General features: G+C 41.0%; 1 protein-coding gene across 1 annotated transcript; it reads left to right on the top strand.

Annotated features, from left to right (window-relative positions):
- The first annotated feature begins 414 nt into the window (after positions 1–414).
- Positions 415–22,864, top strand: ano6 (anoctamin 6). The gene is made up of 20 exons (XM_084447581.1): positions 415–587; positions 6,468–6,538; positions 6,917–7,045; positions 7,999–8,064; positions 8,946–9,233; positions 11,653–11,766; positions 13,450–13,565; positions 13,685–13,819; positions 14,070–14,175; positions 14,453–14,513; positions 15,452–15,597; positions 16,578–16,655; positions 16,841–17,069; positions 18,262–18,431; positions 18,736–18,833; positions 20,311–20,441; positions 20,649–20,854; positions 21,134–21,339; positions 21,460–21,565; positions 21,938–22,864. Exons 1-20 carry the CDS (start codon positions 494–496, stop codon positions 22,139–22,141), a joined length of 2,754 nt encoding a protein of 917 aa, XP_084303707.1. The 5' UTR covers positions 415–493; the 3' UTR covers positions 22,142–22,864.
- Positions 22,865–24,514: the final 1,650 nt, after the last annotated feature.

Raw genomic sequence — 24,514 nt, 5'->3', positions numbered from 1 at the left:
GATTAGGCTATGTATGTGCTATTGATATTGATTACAAGATGTTTTATTTACCAAATGTACAATACCTGCGTGTTCTGACTCAGGATGTCATTTTTATTATACAAAATTATACTCCGATGATGTCACAAAAATACGGCGCTGTTTTATGGGTATTTTAACATAATAACTAGCTAGATCATTTTTCACTGAAAACCGCATACAACCGGAAAAGGGTTGCAATTTGTTGACCCAGATCTCCCAGTTTGAACATTTGGATAGCCTGATTCTATTTCTACATAATGTCAAACCAAGCCATGTCACTTCCAAACCCTTCTCTAACCCCACCCATTCTCTCAAGTTAGAACTTGAACAACTCGATTCTTTCGAGACAATGTTGTGTAATAGTAGCCTATAGGCTCTACACAATGTGATCATTCATAGGCTACTTCATCTGAAGTTTCTTTTTGCATTTGAAGATAGCCTATTATGACTTGATAGGTGAAAAACTGAGAAAATGAGCGACCGTGAGGAAAACGAGTTTTCTGAGATTGACTCTGCGTCCGAAAATGAGGAATCGGAGGGGGAAACGATAGAGATGACAGAAATCGGTAAGACACAGATGAATTTGGGTGCGGCGCTGTCCAGCCTACTTTTCTTGAAGAAGCCTACTCTGCACGATCTCTATTCTTGTCGGTCTTTACCTATATTCTAGTCAGATCAAATTAAACTTTATTTGTAGGCTATAGCGCATTTCATATACAGAGGCAACACAATGCCCTTTACAGAGAGCGACAAGTCCTCAAAAAGGCTTTAGTTTTCGAGATACATCTACCCGACTTCAAAACACGAATGTGTTTTTTCATATTCCATATGTCTCCCATTAATGACATGGATTGTTGTGGACTTTTATTTTGTGCAGAATTTGTTTTTTGGGCTGTGCTTTAGACTTACCCCAATTCCTGAAAAAGAGCCAAGTTAGGCCAGTTCAAATAGGGGATTGTTAACAACACCAGGTCAGGTCGAGCCTGGCTTATGTGCGTAGCTGGCTTGTTTCTGTTCAGGACTGGTACTACGGAAGCTAGTCATGCCACTAAAATAGCTGTGAATTGAAATGACATGAAATAATGTCTGATAAATTAAGATGGGTCTTGTCGCCTGGACACATCAGTTTCCAATGCTTCCAATGCTAATCCAGCACAATAAGAGCGGGATAGCCAGTTAGCTCATGAGCTCACAATAACTAGCAGCAGCTTTCATAACATTAATGGTAGCTGTCAGTGGATAAAGCAGTTACACTGATGATAACATAAAGTCATCCCCACCGGATCTTGAACACCGGTCACCCGGGTGGGAGTCCTTCTTGATTTTGGTGTGCTGGGACTAGGGGAGAACCGGGTCAAAAGTCGCGCGGGACCAAAGTCGCGTTGCCATTTTCTCCAGAATGACTGGACCTGCAATCACGTGGTTAAACATGCCTGCACATATTACCGTGTACGAGCTCCGTTCAAATTTGGGGCGCGATCGCAGCATATTTGACGGAGAGAACGACGGAAAACCACTTTTGCCCCATATAAGTAAAATAATGGTCTCATAAGCATTTTTCGATTGTAAAATTGTGTTCACTTGTATTAGTTTGCAAACATATGCACTTTTCTTAGCACATCTGCTGGCTACATGATAGCATAGGTTTCAAGTTTCGTGCGATCAAGTCGTGCCTGCAAGCCAGGGAGAAATGACAGGAGACCGTGGCGGGGCAGAAGTCGCATCCCGTAGAGTGACAGAAGTTGCGTTGTGATGGCTTAGAACCAGAGGGGTGCGCGAGTGACATTTGGGCAGAATGAACAGGTCAAATGAAAGCTCTCTTAAAGATCTTTCTAATGCTATTGACCAACTTTGTATGCAGATTATCACTTACCTATAGCCTAAATGTTGTGGAGAAGCAGACGGAACTTGATGTGATAAATTGACATTTCACTTCGAGCGAACGCACTGGCAACTGACTGGTAAGGGTCTCCGCGCGCACCTGGATAAGTGAGGTCAACTAGGGGTGGTCTTTCCTGAAAGGATGATAGCTGATAGGCTGTTAAATTCCTGGAAGAAAGACAGCTCATAGGCTGTTATATTCAAGTGGAAACGAGACAAGGAAATGACTAGTGCAGACTAACCATTCGTCTAATAAATTAATTTCCTGCCAATAGGCTATCCTATCGCCAACCATTGCTGTTAACCCCGCATTATTTCTATGGATTTTGAACCTATAACATTGATTACTTTGATACAAACATGATATTATGTCTAATAATACATTCGTTGAAAGTAAAGAGAATTACATGCCCAAAAAACAGAGATAGGACACATTTTGCAGCCGTGCGACGTTTGCCCCTCTCCTATGAGACTTCTGTCCCGCTCGGCAGGGACAAATGTCGCATTGCACTCGGTCCGTTCTCGCCCTATTTATGTTAAGCTCTTATATCCTAGCACGAACATTACAGTTGATAATAGTGAAGGACATGTGCAAGTTGTGTGTCATAACATGTGGAATCTCTATCTCTATTAATTTCGGAGTAAATGGAATAAAACCAAAAAGTGCGACTTTTGACCCGGTTCTCCCCTACTGCCTCTTGTCGTGTCAACAGAGAAATGCAGGCCAACATTGTCCGGAGTAATGGAGGGAGTGATAACAGGATAAATGCTAGGTGCGCTGGCTTACAGCCATGCACAAAAGACCATTCTCAAGTTATTGAGAATGGTCTTTTGTGCATGGCTGTAAGCCAGTCTTATCTTCATCAGATTTGCTGAGGTATGAACTGCCCTACATCACCAAAAGAGTCAGGATGTAATTTACCTATACAGATACAAGAAGGAGAGGTCCCGCACACTGTCTTTACTGGCAAAAATATCTATTTTATTGTGACAACGTTTCGGTCAAAAAGACCTTCATCAGGTTATACAAGTGGCTAGTAAACTCAAATGTTTCAATATATAGCCCACATGGCAATCAGAGAGCTGGGCCCCGGCTGCATCTCGTCAGTAATCAGCACCTAAAGTGGCTCCAATTAGCCTTAACCTAGTGGCTGCAAAGGAAACATCAATAAAGATATTTAGAAAAATGTAAACATATTTTAAAAATGTAAACATATTAAAAACATAGTAGCCTCAGTCTGCAGTTGCAACACATTGCACAAATATCAAATACTAACAATCAAAAATCTTTTTAATCTGATATCAAGATAATTGTGCAATGAATGGCAAATGTACTCATACAGATAAGGGATCAGGACACATCCGTCCACTCCACAGGTCTTCAATACCTGGGTGATGGAGACAATAAAATAGGACATGAAAATTACAGCATGACATTGAGTAGTAGGCCTAGTTCATCATTCAAACCTTTGGGAGCTAAAGTGTTCAAAGTAAATATCCCAAAAGCTTCCCGCATCAGTAAAAAGTTGTGGTCACCACCTCTAGATGGCAACCTTACTTTTTCTATTCCATAGAAGCGCAGGGAGGAGATGTGATGTTTGTTATCATTAAAGTGAACCGCAACTGGGTAGTCACGGTCATTAAAGCATTATGGAACGAGAAGCAGTGGCCACGGCTCGCGGGAGTGGTTAGGCACGACGCGCAGCAGAGTGCCGTTACACCCCGCTAGCTGTGGCGATATCCATGACATCCCACGGCTTCGAGTTCCATAATGCTTTGATACAACGGTTGACACATTTATCCGTCAATATTTCAAAAAGAAAGACAATACGAACATTAAAATGTATTTTTAATGGAACTATTTGAAATCATTTGCGGATACTTCTGCTGAAAAAGGGAACGTTGCCAGGCAACGACAATGCTACAGCACATCTTTGTAAACATTGATCTGGACACTGCCACGGCTACTAATAAGAGCTGGATTGATATTAAAAGATGTGCGAACATTCCATTTTAGCATGGGGATATCGTGGTTATCGCCACGGCTGGAATGCAAACTGACCAATAGAGACAATGGACTGGATCTATACCGTTGTATAATTCTCCTTATACTAGGCCTACTCTTATGTTCACTAATGCGTTGCTTCAATTTTCTAGTAGTTTTACCCACGTATGATAAACCGCAGGGGCAACGCAGCATGTAAATAACATGGGTGGAAGAGCAGGTGATCACACTATTAATAGGGAACCGTTTTCCTGCGTGGGGATGACTAAAGTGTCTTATATTTATTGTTGCATTGCGCACAATTGCCGCAGCAATAATTCCCATTGGGTAGAGGGCTGAGCAGCGTCTGGACTGATGTACCAGGGTTCTTTGTGAAGTGCGCGTGTACGAGGTGATCTCTCAAATTAGAATCACGTTTGAAACCAACTAGGGGCGGATCCTGGAAGATAATGGATAGTTCTAAGTCAGACTGTAAAATGTGCCAGTGTGTTTTAAAAACTGCTTTGATCACGTGAGAGTTGGGTGAGTAGTCATTAGTCTGGGGCCTTTCTCGTTCGGTGTTGTTTCGCCGGTATAGAGCGGAAGCGCGATGACGCATCACATCCGGTCTGGACCGGAAGAAGAACAGTTGTTTTAATGTGTTTACTGTAGGCTGCACATGGTGAAGTTTCGAGTAGATAACATTCGCGATGGCATCACCAGGCATAACACTGACGAAAATTGTAAAAGAAGATGCGAGGAGAACTACCGGTTAAGGAAAAATAAAGCAAGCGGATGTTGGAGGCACTTCGCAGGTGAAGAGCTTCATCAACACTCCCACGGAGGTGCTCAACTGGCCTTCCCACACACAAAGCATTGAGAGGGTTGTTAAAATGGTGACAGAGGCTTCAGCCAAGTACTTCTCTCAGGAAAAGAGGGATGGAGCGATCAGGGCTCAGGAGACCAGCAGGAGGCTGATGTCCAAGAATGACTCAAAGCAGGACTTGAACAACCTGGTAAAGTTCAAGAAGTCAGGAGATTGAGCTTTGTAATTGTATGAAATGATATATATGTAATTAACAAATATGTATGTTCACCTGTTAATAAATATGTAAATGTGATATGGCTTTGTCAATATATAAGAAAAATCTTCCTTTGAAATCTGCTGCACTATGGCACTACAATACCAAATTGCCATAATAGAACAGAAAATGGATGGATAAGGACGGCAAATTTCTCAGAATCATGATGACCTCCAGCAACAAAGATGGCCACAACTGAAGCAATACTTTTATTTTGAAATTAGGGCTTTTTTTTCAGTAACTTACTGATGGGACATCAGTTGTGACCATATTTGCTTCAGTTGTGGGTGGGCACCGTGAAAAATCATTCAAAAAAACATGTTAAACTCTCAATTTCAAAGACTCAACTCACCGAGGTGTTAGTTGGTATTGTGACATATAATTCGCCATAAAGTAAGATTCTAGTTAATCTGGAAAGGCTTTTTAAAATATTTAGCATAGAACTATTTAGTCGCAGCACATACGTGTGTAAACCTTCGCAAACTAGATAGCCTAGCAACATAAACAATAACAATAGCTACTGTAAGTAGTTCCGCTTCCTGAATCCCCTCTGCTGATTGATCTACACATCTACAACGGTCGCGTCAAAACAAGTCAATGGATTTCATAAAATGATCAATAAAACCCTACAGGATTCATACTTTGCGGCAAATTTGATGTCAGAACACCAACGGACACCAATTACCCCCTCGGTGAGCTTCTTGTCTTTGAAATCGAGAGTTTAACATGTTTTTGAAAGATTTTTCAAGGTGCCCACCCACATCCATTGTATGACCAAAACGGTGGTAGAGCAATTATCAGACTTTCTCAAAAGTGCTAGTTTTGTCAATGTTTGGATCTGAACCATTGTATATGATCATAAGTAACCTTAAAACAGGGCTAAACATGACTTTTCCCTTTACTACTCCTTTAAGTTCATCACATGCTTCACACATGCTTTTCTCAGGTTATTTATTTTTCAGACGGGAAATAGTATCTGTTCATGAAACAGTCATTCCATTGCGCTCTGCTTAATTCTATTAAAAAGGTTTAGATTACCTTTGATAGGCTAATATCAATTATAATTTTTGCCTAATTAAATATTACAGGTTATTAGACTAGTCTACTCTTCAATTAAACAAAATAGATCACATTTAGATCTTTGATAAGTAAGCTGTAAAGACAGGCTAACTTCTCTATTTGAAGTATGAATATTTTCAGTTGAATCAAGATTATTTCAGAAGTTGCAGCATTTTGATACAGGAAATAGAATGTAGGCCTTCGTTTGGCAGGGCGTTACTAAGGGAAATGTTTTCAAAATAACATCTGTTACATTTTCCATCGCTTTAAACTCCCACCAGTGTTTCCGTTTTAAAGAAAGCACTGACACAAAAGCTGGTGGAAATGCTTAGTAAACTGAGCCAGTTCTACTAGCAATTGTAGTCCTATACTCAAACCATTTTTGTCATACTGTTGCCAACACATGCATATTTCACTATGATTTGTCTCTTTTTTGTCAGTCTATTCTCAGGAGTTTTTACCAACATATGCAACCATACCTGAAGGAGCATCAGTAAAGAAAGCAGAACAAGTGGGTGAAAAAGATAATGAATCACACAACCTTACTAACTGTGACCATGGTATTTTGAGCTGCATGGATTTGTGTAGCATGCACTGTGCATACTTTTATGCACTTAGTTTGTAATATATTTCCATTGGAAAGCTGTCTGAGTTAGTCTATATTTGTTGACACATCTGCCCGCCCCTCCTTGTCTGATGTCACTTACTAAGGATGTGGTTCTGGGTCTGACTAGAAGATCTTTCTTCACTAATAGTTTGTAGACAAATGACAAATAAACCAGCTTGAACCTGAGAACCCTCTTTCAAGAGCTTGTACAATAGCATGGATGATGAGGAGTATGAGTTTCAGGACATAGAACTGCCAGATGGACACTGCTTTTGCCCACAGGCTGAGTTCAATGACAAACCCGACTCTCTGTTCTTCAACGATGGGGTGAGGCGGATCGACTTTGTCCTGGTCTACGAGGATGAGGACAAGAAGGAGTATGACAAAAGGCACACGTTCCATAGACGAAAAGTAAGCGGTTTTTGGTGCTCTTTTGTATGTCTGAATGGGTCATGTTCATTCAAGAGTAGTCAAATCGGGTTTATGTATCAGCCTCTTTGAACACTTTTTTTTAACCTTTCCCTTTTCCTAGTTAACTAATTTAGCATAACTGTGTTTTGTACATTTATATGTCTGTAGAATATTTGTAATATTTCCTGCAGCCAATAGATATGGTTTATCAGGAAGGCAGTACGTTTTTCAAGTTAAATTGTGTAATAATACATTTGATAAACCCCTTCAAACCTTTACATTCAGATTGCTATGATAAAGAGTACTTTCATTCAATGAGAATCATGTTTAGATTCAGTTCAGTTATAGCAGTTAGTCGAAGACACAGTTTTTTTGTTTGCATCACAATGTACAGTACACAAGAAGATCTAAGGCATCCGCAAGATTAATCACATGCACATGATTTAGAGTATGGGCATACTTATTCTTAAACATCACTCTACACATTCTACACAACATTTATATAGCTCAATGTCGGATGTCTGTTCAAAATATGTTTCAGAAGTATTTTGAACTTTGAAACAGTGAAGTTTTTTTTCTTATTGCATACTTGGACTAAAAATGCTCTGCCCAGCTGATGTCATGTCTCACTGGGACTACTAAGATATTCTCCAGATCAGGGTGGGTCTTAAATACTGGGCTCTAGTCAGACAAACACTTTAATTTATGATGGGGTTTCCCTAAAGCTCACACTGAGGAGGCTAAGCATTTTGTCTTTTGTTCCATTTTGTGCTGTGTGTTGTGTTTCCCACAAATTGGAAAGAGCAACCACTTGATTAAGTCTGATGGGGTTTGCACTCTACATGCAAACAAATGTTATACTAATCAGTATAAAAGTCAAAATGCATAACTATGGTAAGGAATTAAGAAGTGAGGTTTTAAACAACTTATCTATTGATTGTTTCTATTCCCAGCGGCGGCGAGAGTATTTTGAGGCCAGCCTGATGAAGATGGGGATGGAACTGGAGGCAACCCGATCTGTAAGTGGCAAATGCAAAATGGACTGTATCCAACTGTATTAACAGACTTGTCTTGTTACGTCCCCAAATTGATCCAGGGGATAGGAGAGTAACACATTGAATATAGAAAGTAACCCGGGGACAAAGGAAGCAGGGAGAACAGAATATATATATGATCCAATGATTTATTAATCAACTTAAATAATTATAAGAAAATATCAAAAGAAAATTACCACTTAAACCAAACAAAAGACAAAACACAACACTACAGACCACTCCCTCCAAAAGAGACGGAGTCACCGACTCTGTTGCACACAACTTCAAAACACACACACACACAGCTCTGACAACTGCAGACTGGCCCATTCGCCACTAACACACAACACACATAGAAAACACACTTTCCCTCCCAATGAGAGAGAGAGAGAGAGAGCCACTGACTCCGTGTACACAACTCTAGAGCTGTCTAAGTCTGTCGGGTCCTCCTGGCTTTTATCCTCCAGGTCTTCATCAGGGAGCAAATGAGAAGAGGTGCGCACCCACTCACACAATGCCTAGGGCACCACACATCAACATTTAATAATACCTACAGTATAACCCAGGAGGCTGGAATACCTATAACCCAGCAGGTGTTTCTATGTGTTGGATAATTCAGATTATTTTATTTGTCACATGTAATGACAGTAGTCACTGTAGTCACAGTGAAATGTTGCTGCCGCCAACTTGATTGATCTATCTATGGTTAGGGAAGAAGAATGCTATATGCTTAGTGAAACCCTATGGCTGAATAAGTCTCCCTACAATTACCATCCATCTGTGTCAATAGGCATATTTTATGTAGATGATGTTCACACTTTCAATCCCCTTCCTTCTCTCTCTCCCTCTCTTACTCCTGCCTACAGGTGGTGGATGAAAAGCTAATGTTCGTCAAGGTACATATGCCATGGGATGTGTTGTGCACCTATGCCGAGGTCCTCCACATCAAGCTGCCCATCCAGCCTAATGACCTCTCCTCCAAGTCCTCCCCCTTCGGCTTTCTCTCCTGCCTCACCAAGTACTTCTACCCCAGGGAGGAGCTGATCGCCAAAGAAGCTGATTTCTTCACCGCCCCCTTTGAGAAAGACCGTCTTGAGTACTTCCACGTGAAGGACCATGACCTCTTCTTCACACCATCCATGAGGAGTAGGATGGCAAGTCCTAAAGCTTTCTTTTTGTGATTTTGGAAACTTTTGAAACCACCACAAACAGTATGTTCATGTTAATGCAGTTTAACACGTTGGTTTTGCAAAGAAACATGTGCACCTGAGATTGTTTTGATGTTAGCTTTATGTCATGCACATGAGTGTAATAGAAATATGCTTTGAACAGTATTAGGCAAAAAAACAGTCAGTACAATCCCAAAAACGCAAAAAAAAAAAAAAAAAAAACCCAGACACTGTGTAGTTATGATAGGATTCCCAGATAGTTCTTTGCCAGTTCTCAAAGCCCTTCTTAGCAGGATGGACCAACCCTTGCAAGAGATTTTGAGTTGAGAAAACAAAGTAACACAGTACTCCCAGTTAGGCTGAACACAGTATTCTGCTGTTATGAACACTCTCAAGTGTCCAGAGGGGTGGGGTTAGGGACAATGCATCTACAGTACAGTAGTATTGGAATGGGATCTTGGGCTCCATTGGGCCTCAAGACTTGGACATAGTTAACATTCTCTCATCTGTGCTTTTCACACGAATTGGTCATTGTCAGGAAGCCTCAAATCAAGAACAATTTATAAAAGTAGTATCTTCACATCTAACATCTAAATGAGCAACTCTGTCTGTCCATCTGTCCACATCTTCCTCGGAGACTGTTGGCCGGCTAGTGTTGTCACAGTATCAAAATGTGAGTTTCGGTATTGGTACCAAGGCAAGTGTTGTGGTACACTGTACCAAACGGTACTAATGCTTAAAAAAGAGGGAAACAAGCCAATGTTATGAAACTACAGAGAGGTTTTTCAATCGCTCTGTATTTCTTTCATGGACATAATGGGAATGAAGTCTCTGTCGGTTACCTGTTGGTCTTTGAATTATTTGAAAAGGTCTGGATGTTTGTCCAACAGATGTTTGTCCAAGTTTGATGTGTTGGCTCCTTTTGCGAGACGCTTTAAAACAGAGCTGCTGTAATTTGGGGCTCGGAGTTTTCGTCAACTTTGAAGCCAAAATATTTCCATATTAAACTTTGTGCCCCCTCTTTTACAATTAGATGAGGTGTTGCTGCTGCAGCTGCAGCCATCTCTTCGCTGAACAAAACACTCTCTCCCGTTGCTATTTTAGTTACTGTTCACGCTTGCAAACAGTGACGTTTTCTCACACAACCCACTAGTGCAAAGTCAGTGACGTCACCGCTGCTATGCATTGTGCTTAAAGAGATTTAAGCACAATGCATACTGTAGTTAGTATAGTTCAGTATAGTTTTTTTCCAAATGATGGTGTAGTACCATTTTCAAAACTCTACTACCGCAGTGCTTTTTCAGTACAGGTATACCGTGCAACACTAGGCCTGACAGCATTCATATTTGGCACGGGTATCCACAGGGGTATTTGGCAGATTGTGACAGAGACAGATTTTTAATTAATTTATACTTTGGCTAATTTTAATACTGCTCTGAAGCCTCCCCTCCTTTCACAATGCACTGCTCCGGCGGACATACTCCACCCAAGTCAAGCCAGTCAATAGAAATACTGTTCCGAATAGAACACCATGATACAAACTTTACTCTCTGAACGGTCGATCCAATCCGTTTACCTCACGCCAGTGTTCCAGCTACTCAAGAATTATTTTGCCGTTGGTCAGCTTTGCCCAAAATTAATGTGTTCTATTGTCCATCCTGTACAATATAGCCTTGCGTTAGCCAAATCAAGCTATCATTCACACAGTACTTGCCAAACAGAAACCGTGATCATCATTTTCGATATGTTCTACTCCACTTATACTAACAACGGTAGTGATCACAACAGTAGTAGTTGTTGCATGAAAATGGCTTCTGGTCGATCTAGCGGTCAATAAAATCGTCCAAATGTCGAGAGGTGGACATCATTGGATTCCTCTCGGCCTACAGAATCTAGCAATGTGCTTTTGAGCAGTTTGGAGTCGATTAGTGTCGTTATAAGCACAGAGAATAACCACGCATTGACCACCATACAGTTAGGACTTTTCCCATACCTGACCGTTTCCCATACCTGTATCTCTGGTTCTGGGGGGGGCGAAAGGCTTATAATGGACTAAATGGCCAACTACTGTCACCTTGCTGTGGCTAAACTAACCTAAACTATCCTAGGGGGCTGTGAGCATGGGGGGGTCGGCACATAACACAAGGGATTTCTTTAATGGAATTTAAACATAAACATGGTCCGACTTTAATGTTTTGAAAGCTCCAAAATACATACACAATGTGTACTCCTTTTTATTGTACAGTAGGCCTACTGTATAATTGTGATCTTGATGGTCATTTATAAATGTTGTGTATAAACGACATTGATTTGGTGAAATAAATGTAGCGTTCACTGTACTTGGACTACTAGAAAGATATTGAAGTTCGTTGTAACACCCCTTTCTTATTTTTCTACTTGTTAGGCCTATTACATCCTAAGCCGAGCCCCTTATGAGGTACGAGGGAACGTAAAGAAGTTTGGCATCACCAAACTGCTGGATGGTGGGATGTACAAGGCTGCCTATCCTCTCCATGATGTGAGTGTGGGTATTAAGATAGGGGGATTATTTATGAGGAAACAGATTATTGTTGTATCGGATCAATCAGATGATATGCCGTGCATAATAGAGTATGCTGTATGTATGAAACAGAACAATTAAATGAAATGCAGACGAAGCGTAATTGTCCCTCACCCTGCGCCCATCCTGCATAATTGTCCCCAACGCTAAAGGTGGGGACTTTAGATCAACCCCTGTATGTACGTAGCGTTCGGCACACATGTATAGTACAAGACCCTGCCATCGGAGGGTGGTCGCCACAATTCATTTTTCCCATTGCCTAGTATATTTCGCTTTAAATATGTAAAAGCTGTAAGTAAAAACGTTTTTTGGTGTCTCAGTAAAAGTATAGTCTATTATACTCAGGAGCCTGTCTACTTTCTAAATCCACAGAATTCAGAGCTCTAGGTGTCAAGTAGCTCTTTTGGTGCCTGTTCTTACACCCTGTAGAATTAATTTACAACTTACTTTTGAATAAATGCTTACATTTTAGACCAAACTAAAAATATGATGGGCCTATATGCCAACTCTATAGATAAATCGAAACTAGAAAAGCCCACACCACGTACACATTCAATACCTGTACTCATGGGCGATTTTATAGGGGGGGCAGGGTGCAAGTGCCCCCCCTGATTGGCCAGCCCAACTCTGCTCAAATTCTAAAAAAAAAAAAATATATATATATATATTTTTTTTTTAACTAATTAACACAATTATTAAATACATAATTGTGGTTTGTACCAGTTTGTGTTAGGTCATCATTCATTTTAAAAGTGTATTTATTACTTAAACTAGGCTACCTTAATAAAAAAAAATCATAATCCACCAATGGCACAACTCGTCCGTTGACCTCAACTATTTCCGGTTTGATCTGTTACCGCAAAAAAATGAGATCTGACTGTACTGCTCAGTGCTCAACAAGCTACAACTAGCCAACATTCTCACAATGGCGAAAAGAGCTATAAAAACAATTGACCACTTCTTCATAAAAAAAGAAAATAAAACTGGCAATGCTAATGAAGAAGCTACCACTCGAAATGACACTGCAGCAAGTGCAATCGAATGCAGAAGTGCAATCGAATGCAGAAGTGCTCCAGAGGCTATCGAAGCTAGCACTAGCAACTTCACCACATGGATGTATTAATAGAACGGCGAGGAAGCTAGCACCAGCAGGCAGTGGCAGTTTGATGTTGTGATGTTGGGTATGGCCTAGTGCTCGGTCATAAAGTCATATTGACATGCTTGTGGTGTCTAGATGAAGTTTGAAACGTTGTGCATATTGAATTGTCATACGGATTTCTTATTAGCGTACTGTTCACAACTGGCATTCTTTGTAAGTAGATGGGATGGGATGGCAGAACAGTTTTTTTTTTTTTCTCAGGTCAAAATGTTGCCCCCCCTACTCTCAGAGGGTAAAATCGCCTATGCCTGTACTGTACATGCTGACAATGTGCATCATGGGTGGGGGATGACAGGTTAATTTGTTTTGCAGTTGTTTGACTGCCACCACTGTACCTCATTGCATGCATGTATGGATCTGATAACAGTAAATGGTCATTCTGTACTTGACACTTATCTTCTTGTGTAATCCAAGGATAAGTATCAATCAAAAACATAATTTTCTGCGGCACAGTTTGACTATATTTTTTTATGTTAATTTAGTGCAGATTCAATGTCAAGTCAACACAAGATGGTTGCCCCAATGAGAGATACCTGCTCTATGAGGAGTGGGCTCACCCTAAAAGCTTCTACAAGATGCAGCCACTTGATCTCATTAGGTAATATGAGCTTTAAAAAAGCATACAGTAGATGACCATGCACATTTATCCCACCATTTTTATATTATTCTATTTTTTATACTTCTGTGATATTGTTAATTATTGCCATTTTCTCACAGAAAGTATTACGGGGAGAAGATCAGCATTTACTTTGCATGGCTGGGCTTCTATACTGCAATGCTTGCCCTCGCTGCCATCGTGGGACTAAGCTGTTTCATTTATGGGTATAAGACTCAAGAAACAAGCACATGGAGGTATGCAATTAATCAGTTACTCTACATACTAGCAATTTAGCAGACACAGTAGAAGGAGGGACTTACAATAAACACACTGCAACTGATTAATGTGAATCATAAACCCATAATGCAAGGTAAAAAAAAAGAAAGTCAAACTTTCTTGTACATTTACAGTACATACAGATGGTGGTTCTCTTCCTTTTCTTCTCTTTGCTTTGTTCAACATGTACTGTACTTTGTTCTAAAGTTGAAACTGATTTTTTCACAGCAAAGAGGTGTGCGACCCTATAATTGGAGGAAGTATTGTGATGTGTCCGCAGTGTGACAAGGAGTGCCCATACTGGAGGTTAAATATCACTTGTGAGTCTTCTAAAGTGAGTAACTTTTTACTTTTATAAGATTCATTACTTTGGGGTTCTGAAATACCTTTTAAAAGTAGCCTCACTGTTGCAGATTACATGTGTTAGAGTAAATACTCTACCCTAACCATAATCACTGAAAGAGGTGGATTTAATTTACTGCTACTGTAGGTTAATAATGTTTATTTTTAACCATTCAATGATCAGTGCATACATGTGCATTATATACTGCAAATAATGTTCTGCTTACTACAAATATTCATTCACAAATACACATTTTTCTCTTTTCCAGAAACTTTGCATATTTGATAACTTTGGTACACTGGTGTTTGCTGTCTTCATGTCCATTTGGGGTGAGTCACTGAATCATCATTAATCTTACCAATAGGTTCACCTAAATCCACAGCAGCTCTATTTGGAGCTGTGGACCATTACATCAGTGTGCCTTTTATGCTGTACTTGCATTTGTTTGCATTTACAACAAGCTAAACAACACTAAAGACAATGGACCTCTTTCACAAACATAACTTTCTTCTTAAACCCACCTATAAAGTTCAGATGAAAAGCCTGGCATTCACCAATGTTTTCTCATCTGGGATTTGTTCGTACCTAAGAACAGAATGTAGGAATACTGAAAAACAATTGCAGGTAGGCCACATTGGAGTGTAGCCATGTTGGTAAGGGCTGAATTTGTGATAAATCATTGTTGGTGATTGCATTTACCTCAATTCTACAGACATTATAGGATTTAAATACTGTACAACAATATTTGTATCATTTGCTCAATGGGGTAGTGTTTATTTATTTTAGGCCTGATGCCTTGTAAAATCATGACTATAGGCTAATTGTGAAACATAATTGTAAATGATGCAAATATTATTGTATTTCAATCCTATCATGTCTGTAGAACTGAAGATTTCTCACATATTCAACACTTACGAACATGGCCGCACTACAACGTGGCCTACCTGCAACTGCTTTTCAGTGTTCATAAATTGTGTTCTTAGCTACGAACAAATACTAGAAGAGAAAGCATTGGTGAATTCCAGGATTTTTGCAGAAACATTATAAGTGGGTTTAAGAAGAAATTTGTACGTAACTTTTTCGTAACTGTGTTCGTGAATGAGGTCCACTGTTACCAAATAATGCATTTTGGGTTCGCATTTTGAGCGCTTGGACCTGGTCCCTAAGCACCATGAACGATGGCTGTCCACTGCTCATAATTGCAGAACATGAGTCATGACTATAATTCATATTAACATTGTTGTACTTGTTCCCTTCCTGGTTGCAGTGACATTGTTTCTGGAGTTCTGGAAGCGATATCAGGCAGAGCTGGAGTATGAATGGGACACTGTGGAGTTCTTAGAACAACAGGAGCAACCTCGTCCAGAGTATGAGGCCAAGTGCACCCATGAGAGAATGAACCCTGTCACACAGGTAATAGAGACATTCAAGAGAGAATTTAATCACAAGTCAAAGTTGACAAATGTTTGCGGTACTCACAGGACTTTCTATGTCTGTAAAGACCCTGCCACATTACTCCTCAACAGCCTCAAATACAATGTGCACCAAATGAATCTGGAAAAATGCACATTCCATAATAATTTGGGGCTGAGGTGTCAATAGGGTGCATGCAAAGCAGCAGTGGTATGGAGCCTATATGCATACAGAGGCAGGCAAAGCAGGTATAGCTTAATCCAAAAGAAGACCACTCAGGAGGCCGGCGAAGTAGGCAAGACTGATCTGGAGGTCAACCACGACGCTGGAGGACAGGAAAGACAGACCATGGGAGTACCGAGCAGGAGGAGGGTCGCAGGAGGTTTGGCTGGGCATCGATGAAGACGGCCGACAACTGCTCAGGAAGGTCAGGCGGAGTGCTGGCGGAGATGTCCGCAGCTGAGCTGGCAGTATCAGCTGGGAGACCGGCAGGTCCTCAGCTAGGCTCAGAAGGGGCAGGTCTGCTACAGGGACAGCCTCATGGTTGAGGACAGACTTGGCTGAAAGGATAGGTTCTGGTCTGGCTCAGGGCTGGAGTCAGGGTCAGGGACAGATACAGCTAAGGGTATAGGGACTGGGACAGGGTCTAGCTCAGGGCTGGAGTCAGGGACAGGGTCGGGACAAATACAGCTAAGGGTACAGGGTCTGCTACAAGTTCTGGGGCAGCTACACGGTCTGGGTTGGGGTCCCCTACAGGGACAGCGATAGCTACAAGGTCAGAGGCAACCACAGGGTCAGGGTAAGATACAAGCTCAGAGGCAACTATGGTCAGGGTCACCTACAGGGACAGGGGCTGATACTGGATCAGGGGCAACTACAGGGTCAGCTACAAGCTCAGGGGTGGCTACGAGGGTCAGGGTATGAACGTGATAGTGTTATTTGTTTTCGAGCTTGAACAAGATTGCTTGTTATTTTTTTAGGTGAAGGAGAGCGTTCCATATACAGCCTGTGGAAGATGTATTCGAGTGTCATTTGGAATTTCGACAGTCTTGTTCTGGGTAAAAAAAAATCTCTCTTTGTATTACTGTTAATACAGGATGTGTGGCCAATTCAAATACAACTCACTGTACATATACGACTTGCTTTCATTCTTAGTGAAGTGATTGTGATTCTGGCTAACTAATTAAATGCCCTCTATGTTCTGTGTGACATCCCCACCTTGTTTTCATATTGATATTTTTAGATTGTGTTGATCCTGGTGTCAGTGGTGGCTATCATAGTGTACCGCCTGGCAGTGTTCTTCTCATTTTCTGCGAGACTCAGAGCAACAGACCTGAAGGAGCTTGAACCGTTCAAGGAGTATGTGACTCCGCAAATGGCCACCTCTGTCACAGCCTCCATCATCAGCTTCGTTGTTATCATGGTTCTCAACATCCTTTACGAGAAAGTCGCCATCTGGATCACTGACTTCGGTGAGGCACCACAAGGTTACCACTTCCCTAAATATGTTCCCTTAAATTCTCATGCTTTGCTTTTTTCTTCTTCTTTTCATGTAATTTTTGGTAGTTGTCTCAGGACAGTAGTGCTACAAAAACTACACTGACTTAAAGTAGGCTACATCAGCGGCAGCAGAAACTCACTACGCATATATTTTTTTCAGATTCAGAAAAATATAATATTGATTCTAATTAGGGCCTATATGCCATGTAAACAACTAGGTCCATGGAGAATGAAGACTAATTTTGAGTTATTTTAGGATACTTTTGCTCAGCACAAGCCTGGCACACATCAACAGGTTTTGACTGGGCCTGTTGATCATTTTTCTTCACAATTCACAAAAAGGAGGAAAATCCTTATTAGCTTACAAACATTTGCACTCACTTGCTCCCTTTATTGACCAAAGATATGACTTGCACATAGTCCTCCGTGGGAGCAGTGAAAACAAGTGCTAGGGGAATGCTTATGTCCAAGCTATGCCAAACATGTAAAAATATTCAGATTGCGATACATTTCACAGGAGGACATACTGAGACTGGTAAGATTACACCCTGTGCTTCCCATCTCGGAAAAGCACATTTATAACGCATTTACGGGTGCCCCATTGACTTCCATTGTAGCTCAGTGAGAGCCTACAGAAAAACTGTAGCAAGCTCAACTGGAACAATCAGTGAAATTATGGTGTCTATGTTTCAGGTTCATTGTAGACAGACCACAAATAGGGCTAAATGTCCAAAATAGCTCACAGCCTCTTCAAGTTCACTACGATGTCATATTTGCAGCATTGTTATTGATGGCACTTTTCCCCTTCATTGTACTGGGTCAACTTGACTCGACTTTACTCGCTGTATTTTTCACTGCGTTTTCCACTGTAGATAGTACCCACCTAAATGTAGCTGGTCATCATAGTGACACCTCGTAAAACTGCTGTGACGTCATCTTCAACACGACACACAACACCATACCATACCACTACATCCATGTGCCGCACACACATAAACAATGGAGCATATGAAAGGGATTGTTTTGTAAGGTGGAAAAGTGCCAGTAAGTCTTGGTAGGAAGATGAAATAGAGGGGTTGATTGATTAAAAAACTCTGAATGTTATGAAGTCCTTGAATTTCTTGAATTTCCTGATTGATTTCTTACTTGTCTCACCCATGACAGAGCTACCGAGGACCAAGACAGAGTATGAGAACAGTCTGACCCTGAAGATGTTCCTCTTCCAGTTTGTAAACTATTATTCCTCCTGTTTCTACATTGCCTTTGGCAAGGGGAAAGTGGTGGGCTATCCTGGTGACCCAGTCTACCTGCTGGGAAAATACAGGAATGAGGAGGTGAGTCCTGCACACTTGTTTACATTTTGTCACAATTGTGTTTATATTACTGTACTTGACCACTCCCATATGACTCAAGGATCTTTATTCGTTACGCACAAGAGTATACAGTAAATGTCTAATGCTATCTCAGCAATTAAATGCTGTCCCCCGTTGGGCAAATTAAGTTATGCATCCCAGGCACAGAACCACTCATGCCACAATCTATACCACAAAACCATCCAATACCACCTACTCTTTGTTGACTCCAGTAGCGCCATCTCTTATGAGAGGCTGGTAATAACGTATTGTCTGATCCTTGCAGTGTGACCCAGGTGGATGCATGATTGAGTTGACTACCCAGTTGACTGTCATTATGGGGGGAAAAGCTATCTGGAACAACATACAGGAGGTATTGCTACCGTAAGTTATGGTTTCAACTTCGAACTTAATTTGTCCCCTAACTGAAATGTAGTTGTGCAACAAATCCACTAAAAACGTAAAAGACTAGAAAGGGTCATCAGAGAGCACAGACCTCAGCCGATGGATGCATTTCGTCAGTATAACCAAGTTGAATTGGTTAAACTCACTCCTAAGTATAAATGCTACTCATTCGTGCTATCGAAGAACTAGCTTTTCAGTGATGTAACTGGTAGTAGTGTTTATGAGAGGTGGTTATGTGTGTTCGCAAATCAGAGGACCTGGTTGCGATCCCAGTGTGGGCAAGTTGCATAACATGGGACTTCTTGACCTACTTAAATTACAAATTTACCTAAACCATATCAGCTAGGAATTGAAAATATTTCAAATATTTAATGAGTTTCATAAAAACCAGTCCGGCTGTGTTTGAGCTGCCCGTGGACCTGACCTGTCATTCAGATCCGCTCCAAAAATCGTTTCACTTAATTATTTGAAAATTCAGATTCAGGGCTGAAGCCAGGCTATCCACACACACGTTTTGCTAAGAGCTTTTTGGAGAGAAGTAGTCACCTCTGGTAGTCGTTCGGAAGTATTACACAGTGGGAAAAAAATTGTCTGTGGATCTGTCCCGTGATTTGGATCCGCTCTAAAATATAATGGGTTCTTCCTTGGCCGATGCTACGCCACTGCACCAAGTGTCAGGAAGGTTGGTCTGGTAGTTTTTACATAATCCTGCTTACTAACACACAGCTACCATCACATACGCCATCACACACACCAACAAAAACATTACCTCTCACTCTGCACTGTCGCTCGGGCGGAGGTAAAAATTGTGAAATGATGTGAGCCTTCATTTAAGCGTTAAGTGAATTCTATAGATTTGAGAAGCTGGGTTGAGTTTGATTAGTGTAGGGCTAAGTAACATAGACATAGCTATAGACCTGCTCATTTCACAATTTCACAGCACAAACACCTACTTGCTTAGCTGTGGGGGTTACAGTAACCATATTCCAAAGACACCAAAAAACATTGGGCATAAACCAGCCTTTCTCAAACTTATTTGTCCCAGATCCTAGTAATGGATGGACCTCTGTATTTATTTATTTATTTATTTTATATTTTTTTTAAATGGGATGTTGGTTGGTGATGGATTCTATTGTCATTGCCAGAGCACACAGTCTACCAAGAATCGATCGCTATTTGTAATCGTTAGTCAACTGCACTAAATTTGACATATTTGGATGGATTTGATTATTCACAAACAAGACATTGTAAATGGAAATGAAAATCTATTAATAAATGAATTAAAAATAATAAGAAAATAAAAATTGACACTCACCACATGCAATGCCCTCGCAGACTACCAGGGGGCTGCGGACCACCGGTTTGAAAACCCTGGGGTTAAAGTGTTATGTATTTTGAGAATGTTAGCTAGCTATTTTAAGTTATTTTAATTGATTTAAGAATGCTCTTTCAACAGGTGGGTGAAGAATTTGATTTTCCGTTATTGTACCCGTGTGAGCTCTGAGAAAAATATCCCTCGCTGGGAAGCGGATTACCAACTTCAACCCTTCGGAAAGCTGGGACTCTTTTATGAATACCTGGAAATGGGTGAGACCATGAGACCATAGGAAGCTGCTGTGTGTGTGTGTGTGTGTGTGTGTGTGTGTGTGTGTGTGTCTCACTGTTATTCACAGTTTCATAAAAATAATTCATGCTGGCTTATACTACAATGGTTTTCACAATACAGTGTGTGTGTGTGTGTGTGTGTGTGTTTGTATTTGCTTGCCATCATATTTATGATTTGTTTCCCCACAGTGATTCAGTTTGGCTTTGTGACTCTGTTCGTGGCATCCTTCCCGCTGGCACCAGTCCTTGCACTGGTCAATAACCTGTTTGAGATCCGAGTTGACGCCTGGAAGATCACCACCCAGTTCCGTCGTGTAGTGCCAGAGAAGGCCCAGGACATAGGGGCCTGGCAGCCCATCCTCCAGGGAATTGCAATTTTGGCTGTGGCGACAAATGTGAGTAATGGCTCCTATAATTTGACGGAAAGGTAGTATTGATTGACAACCTTGAAAGTGGGTCCTGCAACTTCCTTCATTGTGAGTGAATGCAAGAATTTTGATCTAAGGCAAGGTTACTTTACTTGCCAAGCAAGTGTGGTGCTCTCTTACACAAGGCTGGTGAAATTCTAAAGCATGAGAGCTTTCACTATCATTTTTGGATACCTGTATGATATGATTGTACCCAAGTAAGAAGGATATTTACCTGTCCATTCCACTGCCTGTTTTCTCTCCAAGGCAATGATCATCGCCTTCACATCTGACATGATCCCTCGGTTGGTGTACTACTGGTCTTTCTCTGTGTATCCATATGGAGACCATTCCAGTCACACGATGGAGGGCTACATCAACAACACACTCTCTGTGTTCAATATCCAGGACTTCTCCAACCAGAGTAGACCACGTAACACACCATACTGGTTCAATAACATTACCACCTGCAGGTACACACACTACTGTACATCACATTAACGACTAAGATATTTCCACTTAGATGGCCCTTCAGCAAATGTGAACAGTTTGAATTGGTTACCTTTAATACCTTATGCTTTGTCTTATTTTAGGTACAGGGATTTCCGATATCCTCCTGGACATTACAGACAATATGAATACAGCATTTATTACTGGCATGTAATCGCTGCAAAAATGGCGTTCATAATCGTTGTAGAGGTGAGAAAGAACATGAACTCAATTATTCTTGTGCAGAGTAATGAATTCCCCCCACAACTCCCATTATCCAGAGTGGGGGGAATAACTTTTTAGCTTTCTAGCTAAATGTTTCAGCTAAACTGCACATATATACATCATATGCAACAAAGGGCCTGAAGGCTACAGAACATATAAGCACTCCTGCTTGAAATTCATTTTGTTCTTTCCAGATTGAATTATTTTCCACGGTGAATTTTAGATGACCTGCCTGTTGAAATATATTATTTATTATTTATTATTATTATTATTATTATTGTTGTTGTTGTTATTGTTATTGTTATTGTTGTTTTTTATTTTATTTATATAATACTCTGTTTCCTTCTATCCTACCAGCATATCGTGTACCTCACCAAGTTCATTCTGTCCTATATTATCCCGGACGTGCCTTATGCGGTAAAAGAACAGATTAAACGAGAGAAGTACTTGACCCAGGTAATCCTTCATGAGACCAACCTCAAACTCGTTACTAAGCACTTGAAGCCAGTCGCTGACAAGATCCTTGAATGCAATGTGGATGAGGCGGATCTTGACTTATGATGCTTCAAGACCTTCACATCTTCTCAACAGTTGTATTATGTAACCTTCCTACACACCTGTCAACTAACACTTGAAAGTATGCAGCAGCCTTAACAGTCAAATTATGACACCTAAAAAAAAAGAATGCATCATAGTTGAGTGTTCTTTGGCAAGATCAAAATATGTAACAGTATTATAATCAGCTAAATATGTAAATGTTCATTTTTGATAATTTATACTTCTTTGTTATGTTTGGACATGACTCACAAGATGCAGACATGAGATTTAGCTCCATTGCCATCATGTCACCTATTAAAGCGGAGTCCTTTATAACCATACAGTATATATAATATTTAGGAATACTAATGTCAAGCACTTATCATTAAATGATTATAGCTACACTGCTACATTTGATATTTTGCAATGTTGCATTGATGTTACAGTGACAAGTGCTGAGACGCTTATCAGAGATCATAGACACTTCAAGGAAAATCACATACTTTCAGTAATGAGAATTTCCATTATGTTTGAGTATGACCAAAAAACCTGAAATTATGAGTTTAACAGGAATGCCATGACCATGCCATGATGGTTAAACATAGAAAATGGTGTTGGCCGATCTATGAGTTATTTAAATAACCACTTGCTCGTCATTTGTCGCCACTAATGCCTAATTTAATCGTGAATCGATGATGTAGGCATATTAACTTTGTCTGTAATCAAAGGTACTATTCTCTATAATGTAAAAACATAATGTGCACAGTAATGTGTCAACTACAGTGTATGAAAACATTTAACCATGTAGGTGTTTTATGTACCACTTTGTGTACTAAATGGATATTTACACAATCTGCGTAGTATGTCTATATGTACAGTATGCATTTGAATCTGTCTATAATAAAATAGACTTTATACTAATTTATCTTCGTTTTTTTTTTTTTACCACGGTGCAGCGAGTCGCTGGCTGTGGTCTAACACTAAACACTAGAAATTCACTCACTCACTCACTGATTTAGTATTTTTGTAGGTAAACTGTTCTTTGGCCTCTGCGCTGGCGACCACCAGGGTAGAGGATATATTTTCACTTGTGTGTGTTATTTTGTTCTTTCGCTCATTACAAAGCAGGATTATATAAAAACTACCAGAGATTTTCACGAAACTCAGTGGAGGGGTGTAGCATGGGCCAACTTAGAACTCATTAAATTTTGGAGCGGATACAAATTACAAATTAAAAGGGGAAAAAAATGGCTATGGTTATGACTTCGCTCTGTCAGTATTGAGTCTCGGGTTCTAATCTGGAATAAGATTTTTTTTTTGTTTATAAAATAATGGCTCTTCATTATAATGAGTCAAATGTATTTGCTGTTTTCGCAAACAACATTATCTTATTCCTATAGATATAAAACAAAATGATTAATGGGAAACCACTCCATCTATAAGTATCTTGCCTGGTTTACTCTACTGCAGGTGGCCGAGTGTTTAAGCCACTGTTCTGTCAGTGTAGTCCCGGGTTCAAATCTTAATCAAGATGATATGGTAGGCCACCAGATCCTCCTCTCCACCCTCGAGGAGAAAGGTGTCGCTGGCTCTGCACACTCCCTGTTTGCATCCTACCTGACGGGCCGCTCCTACCAGATGACATGGAGAGGGTCGATGTAGGCTGTAGGATGTAGAACCACGTAGGCTGACTACGGGGGTTCCACAAGGGTCTGTCCTGGGTCCTCTCCTGTTTTCCCTCTACACTACATCTCTGGGCTCTGTCATTCGCTCGCATGGCTTCTCCTATCACTGCTATGCTGATGACACCCAACTGGTCCTGTCATTTCCCCCTTCTGATACACAAGTGGAGACATGGATAGCTGGGTGCTTAGCTGACATCTCGGAATGGATGACGACACATCACCTCAAGCTCAATCTGGACAAGACTGAGCTGCTGTTCCTCCCGGGGAAGGGCTGCCCGCACCGGGACCTGGCCATCACCATTGAAGACACAGTGGTGACCCCAACTCGGACTGCGAATCTGGGTGTGACCCTGGATGACCAACTGTCGTTTTCCGCACATGTCACATCCGTCACACGCTCTGCAGATTCATGCACTACAACATCAGGAGGATTCGCCCTTTCCTCACTGATGAAATGGCGAAGGTACTCATCCAGGCCCTGGGCATCTCCGCCTGGACTACTGCAACTCCCTCCTCGCTTGGGCCCCGGCGTCAGCCATTAAACCGCTGGAACTTCCAAAGTCCAAAGCTGCTGCTTGCCTGGTGTTCAACCACCCCAAGTTCTCCCACACAACTTTCCTTCTCCGTTCCCTACACTGGCTCCCTGTAGCGGCTCGCATCCAGTTTAAAACTCTGGCGCTAGCCTACAGGGCAATGAAAGGAACAGCCCCCT

The sequence above is a fragment of the Borostomias antarcticus genome, assembly GCF_949987555.1.
Source record: "Borostomias antarcticus genome assembly, chromosome: 13".
Taxonomy (NCBI): Eukaryota; Metazoa; Chordata; class Actinopteri; order Stomiiformes; family Stomiidae; genus Borostomias; species Borostomias antarcticus.
Note: the sequence above shows the minus strand (reverse complement) of the source record. Positions and strands in the feature narration are given on the sequence as shown.

What these genes read in the sequence shown, in the direction of transcription:
- ano6 (XM_084447581.1), top strand. Translation starts at nt 494, where the DNA reads ATGAGCGACCGTGAGGAAAACGAGTTTTCTGAGATTGACTCTGCGTCC. An exon ending in TGTCTTCATGTCCATTTGGG is followed by an intron (nt 14,514 to 15,451) that starts GTGAGTCACTGA and finishes TCCTGGTTGCAG; the next exon opens with TGACATTGTTTCTGGAGTTC. An exon ending in AATAACATTACCACCTGCAG is followed by an intron (nt 21,340 to 21,459) that starts GTACACACACTA and finishes GTCTTATTTTAG; the next exon opens with GTACAGGGATTTCCGATATC.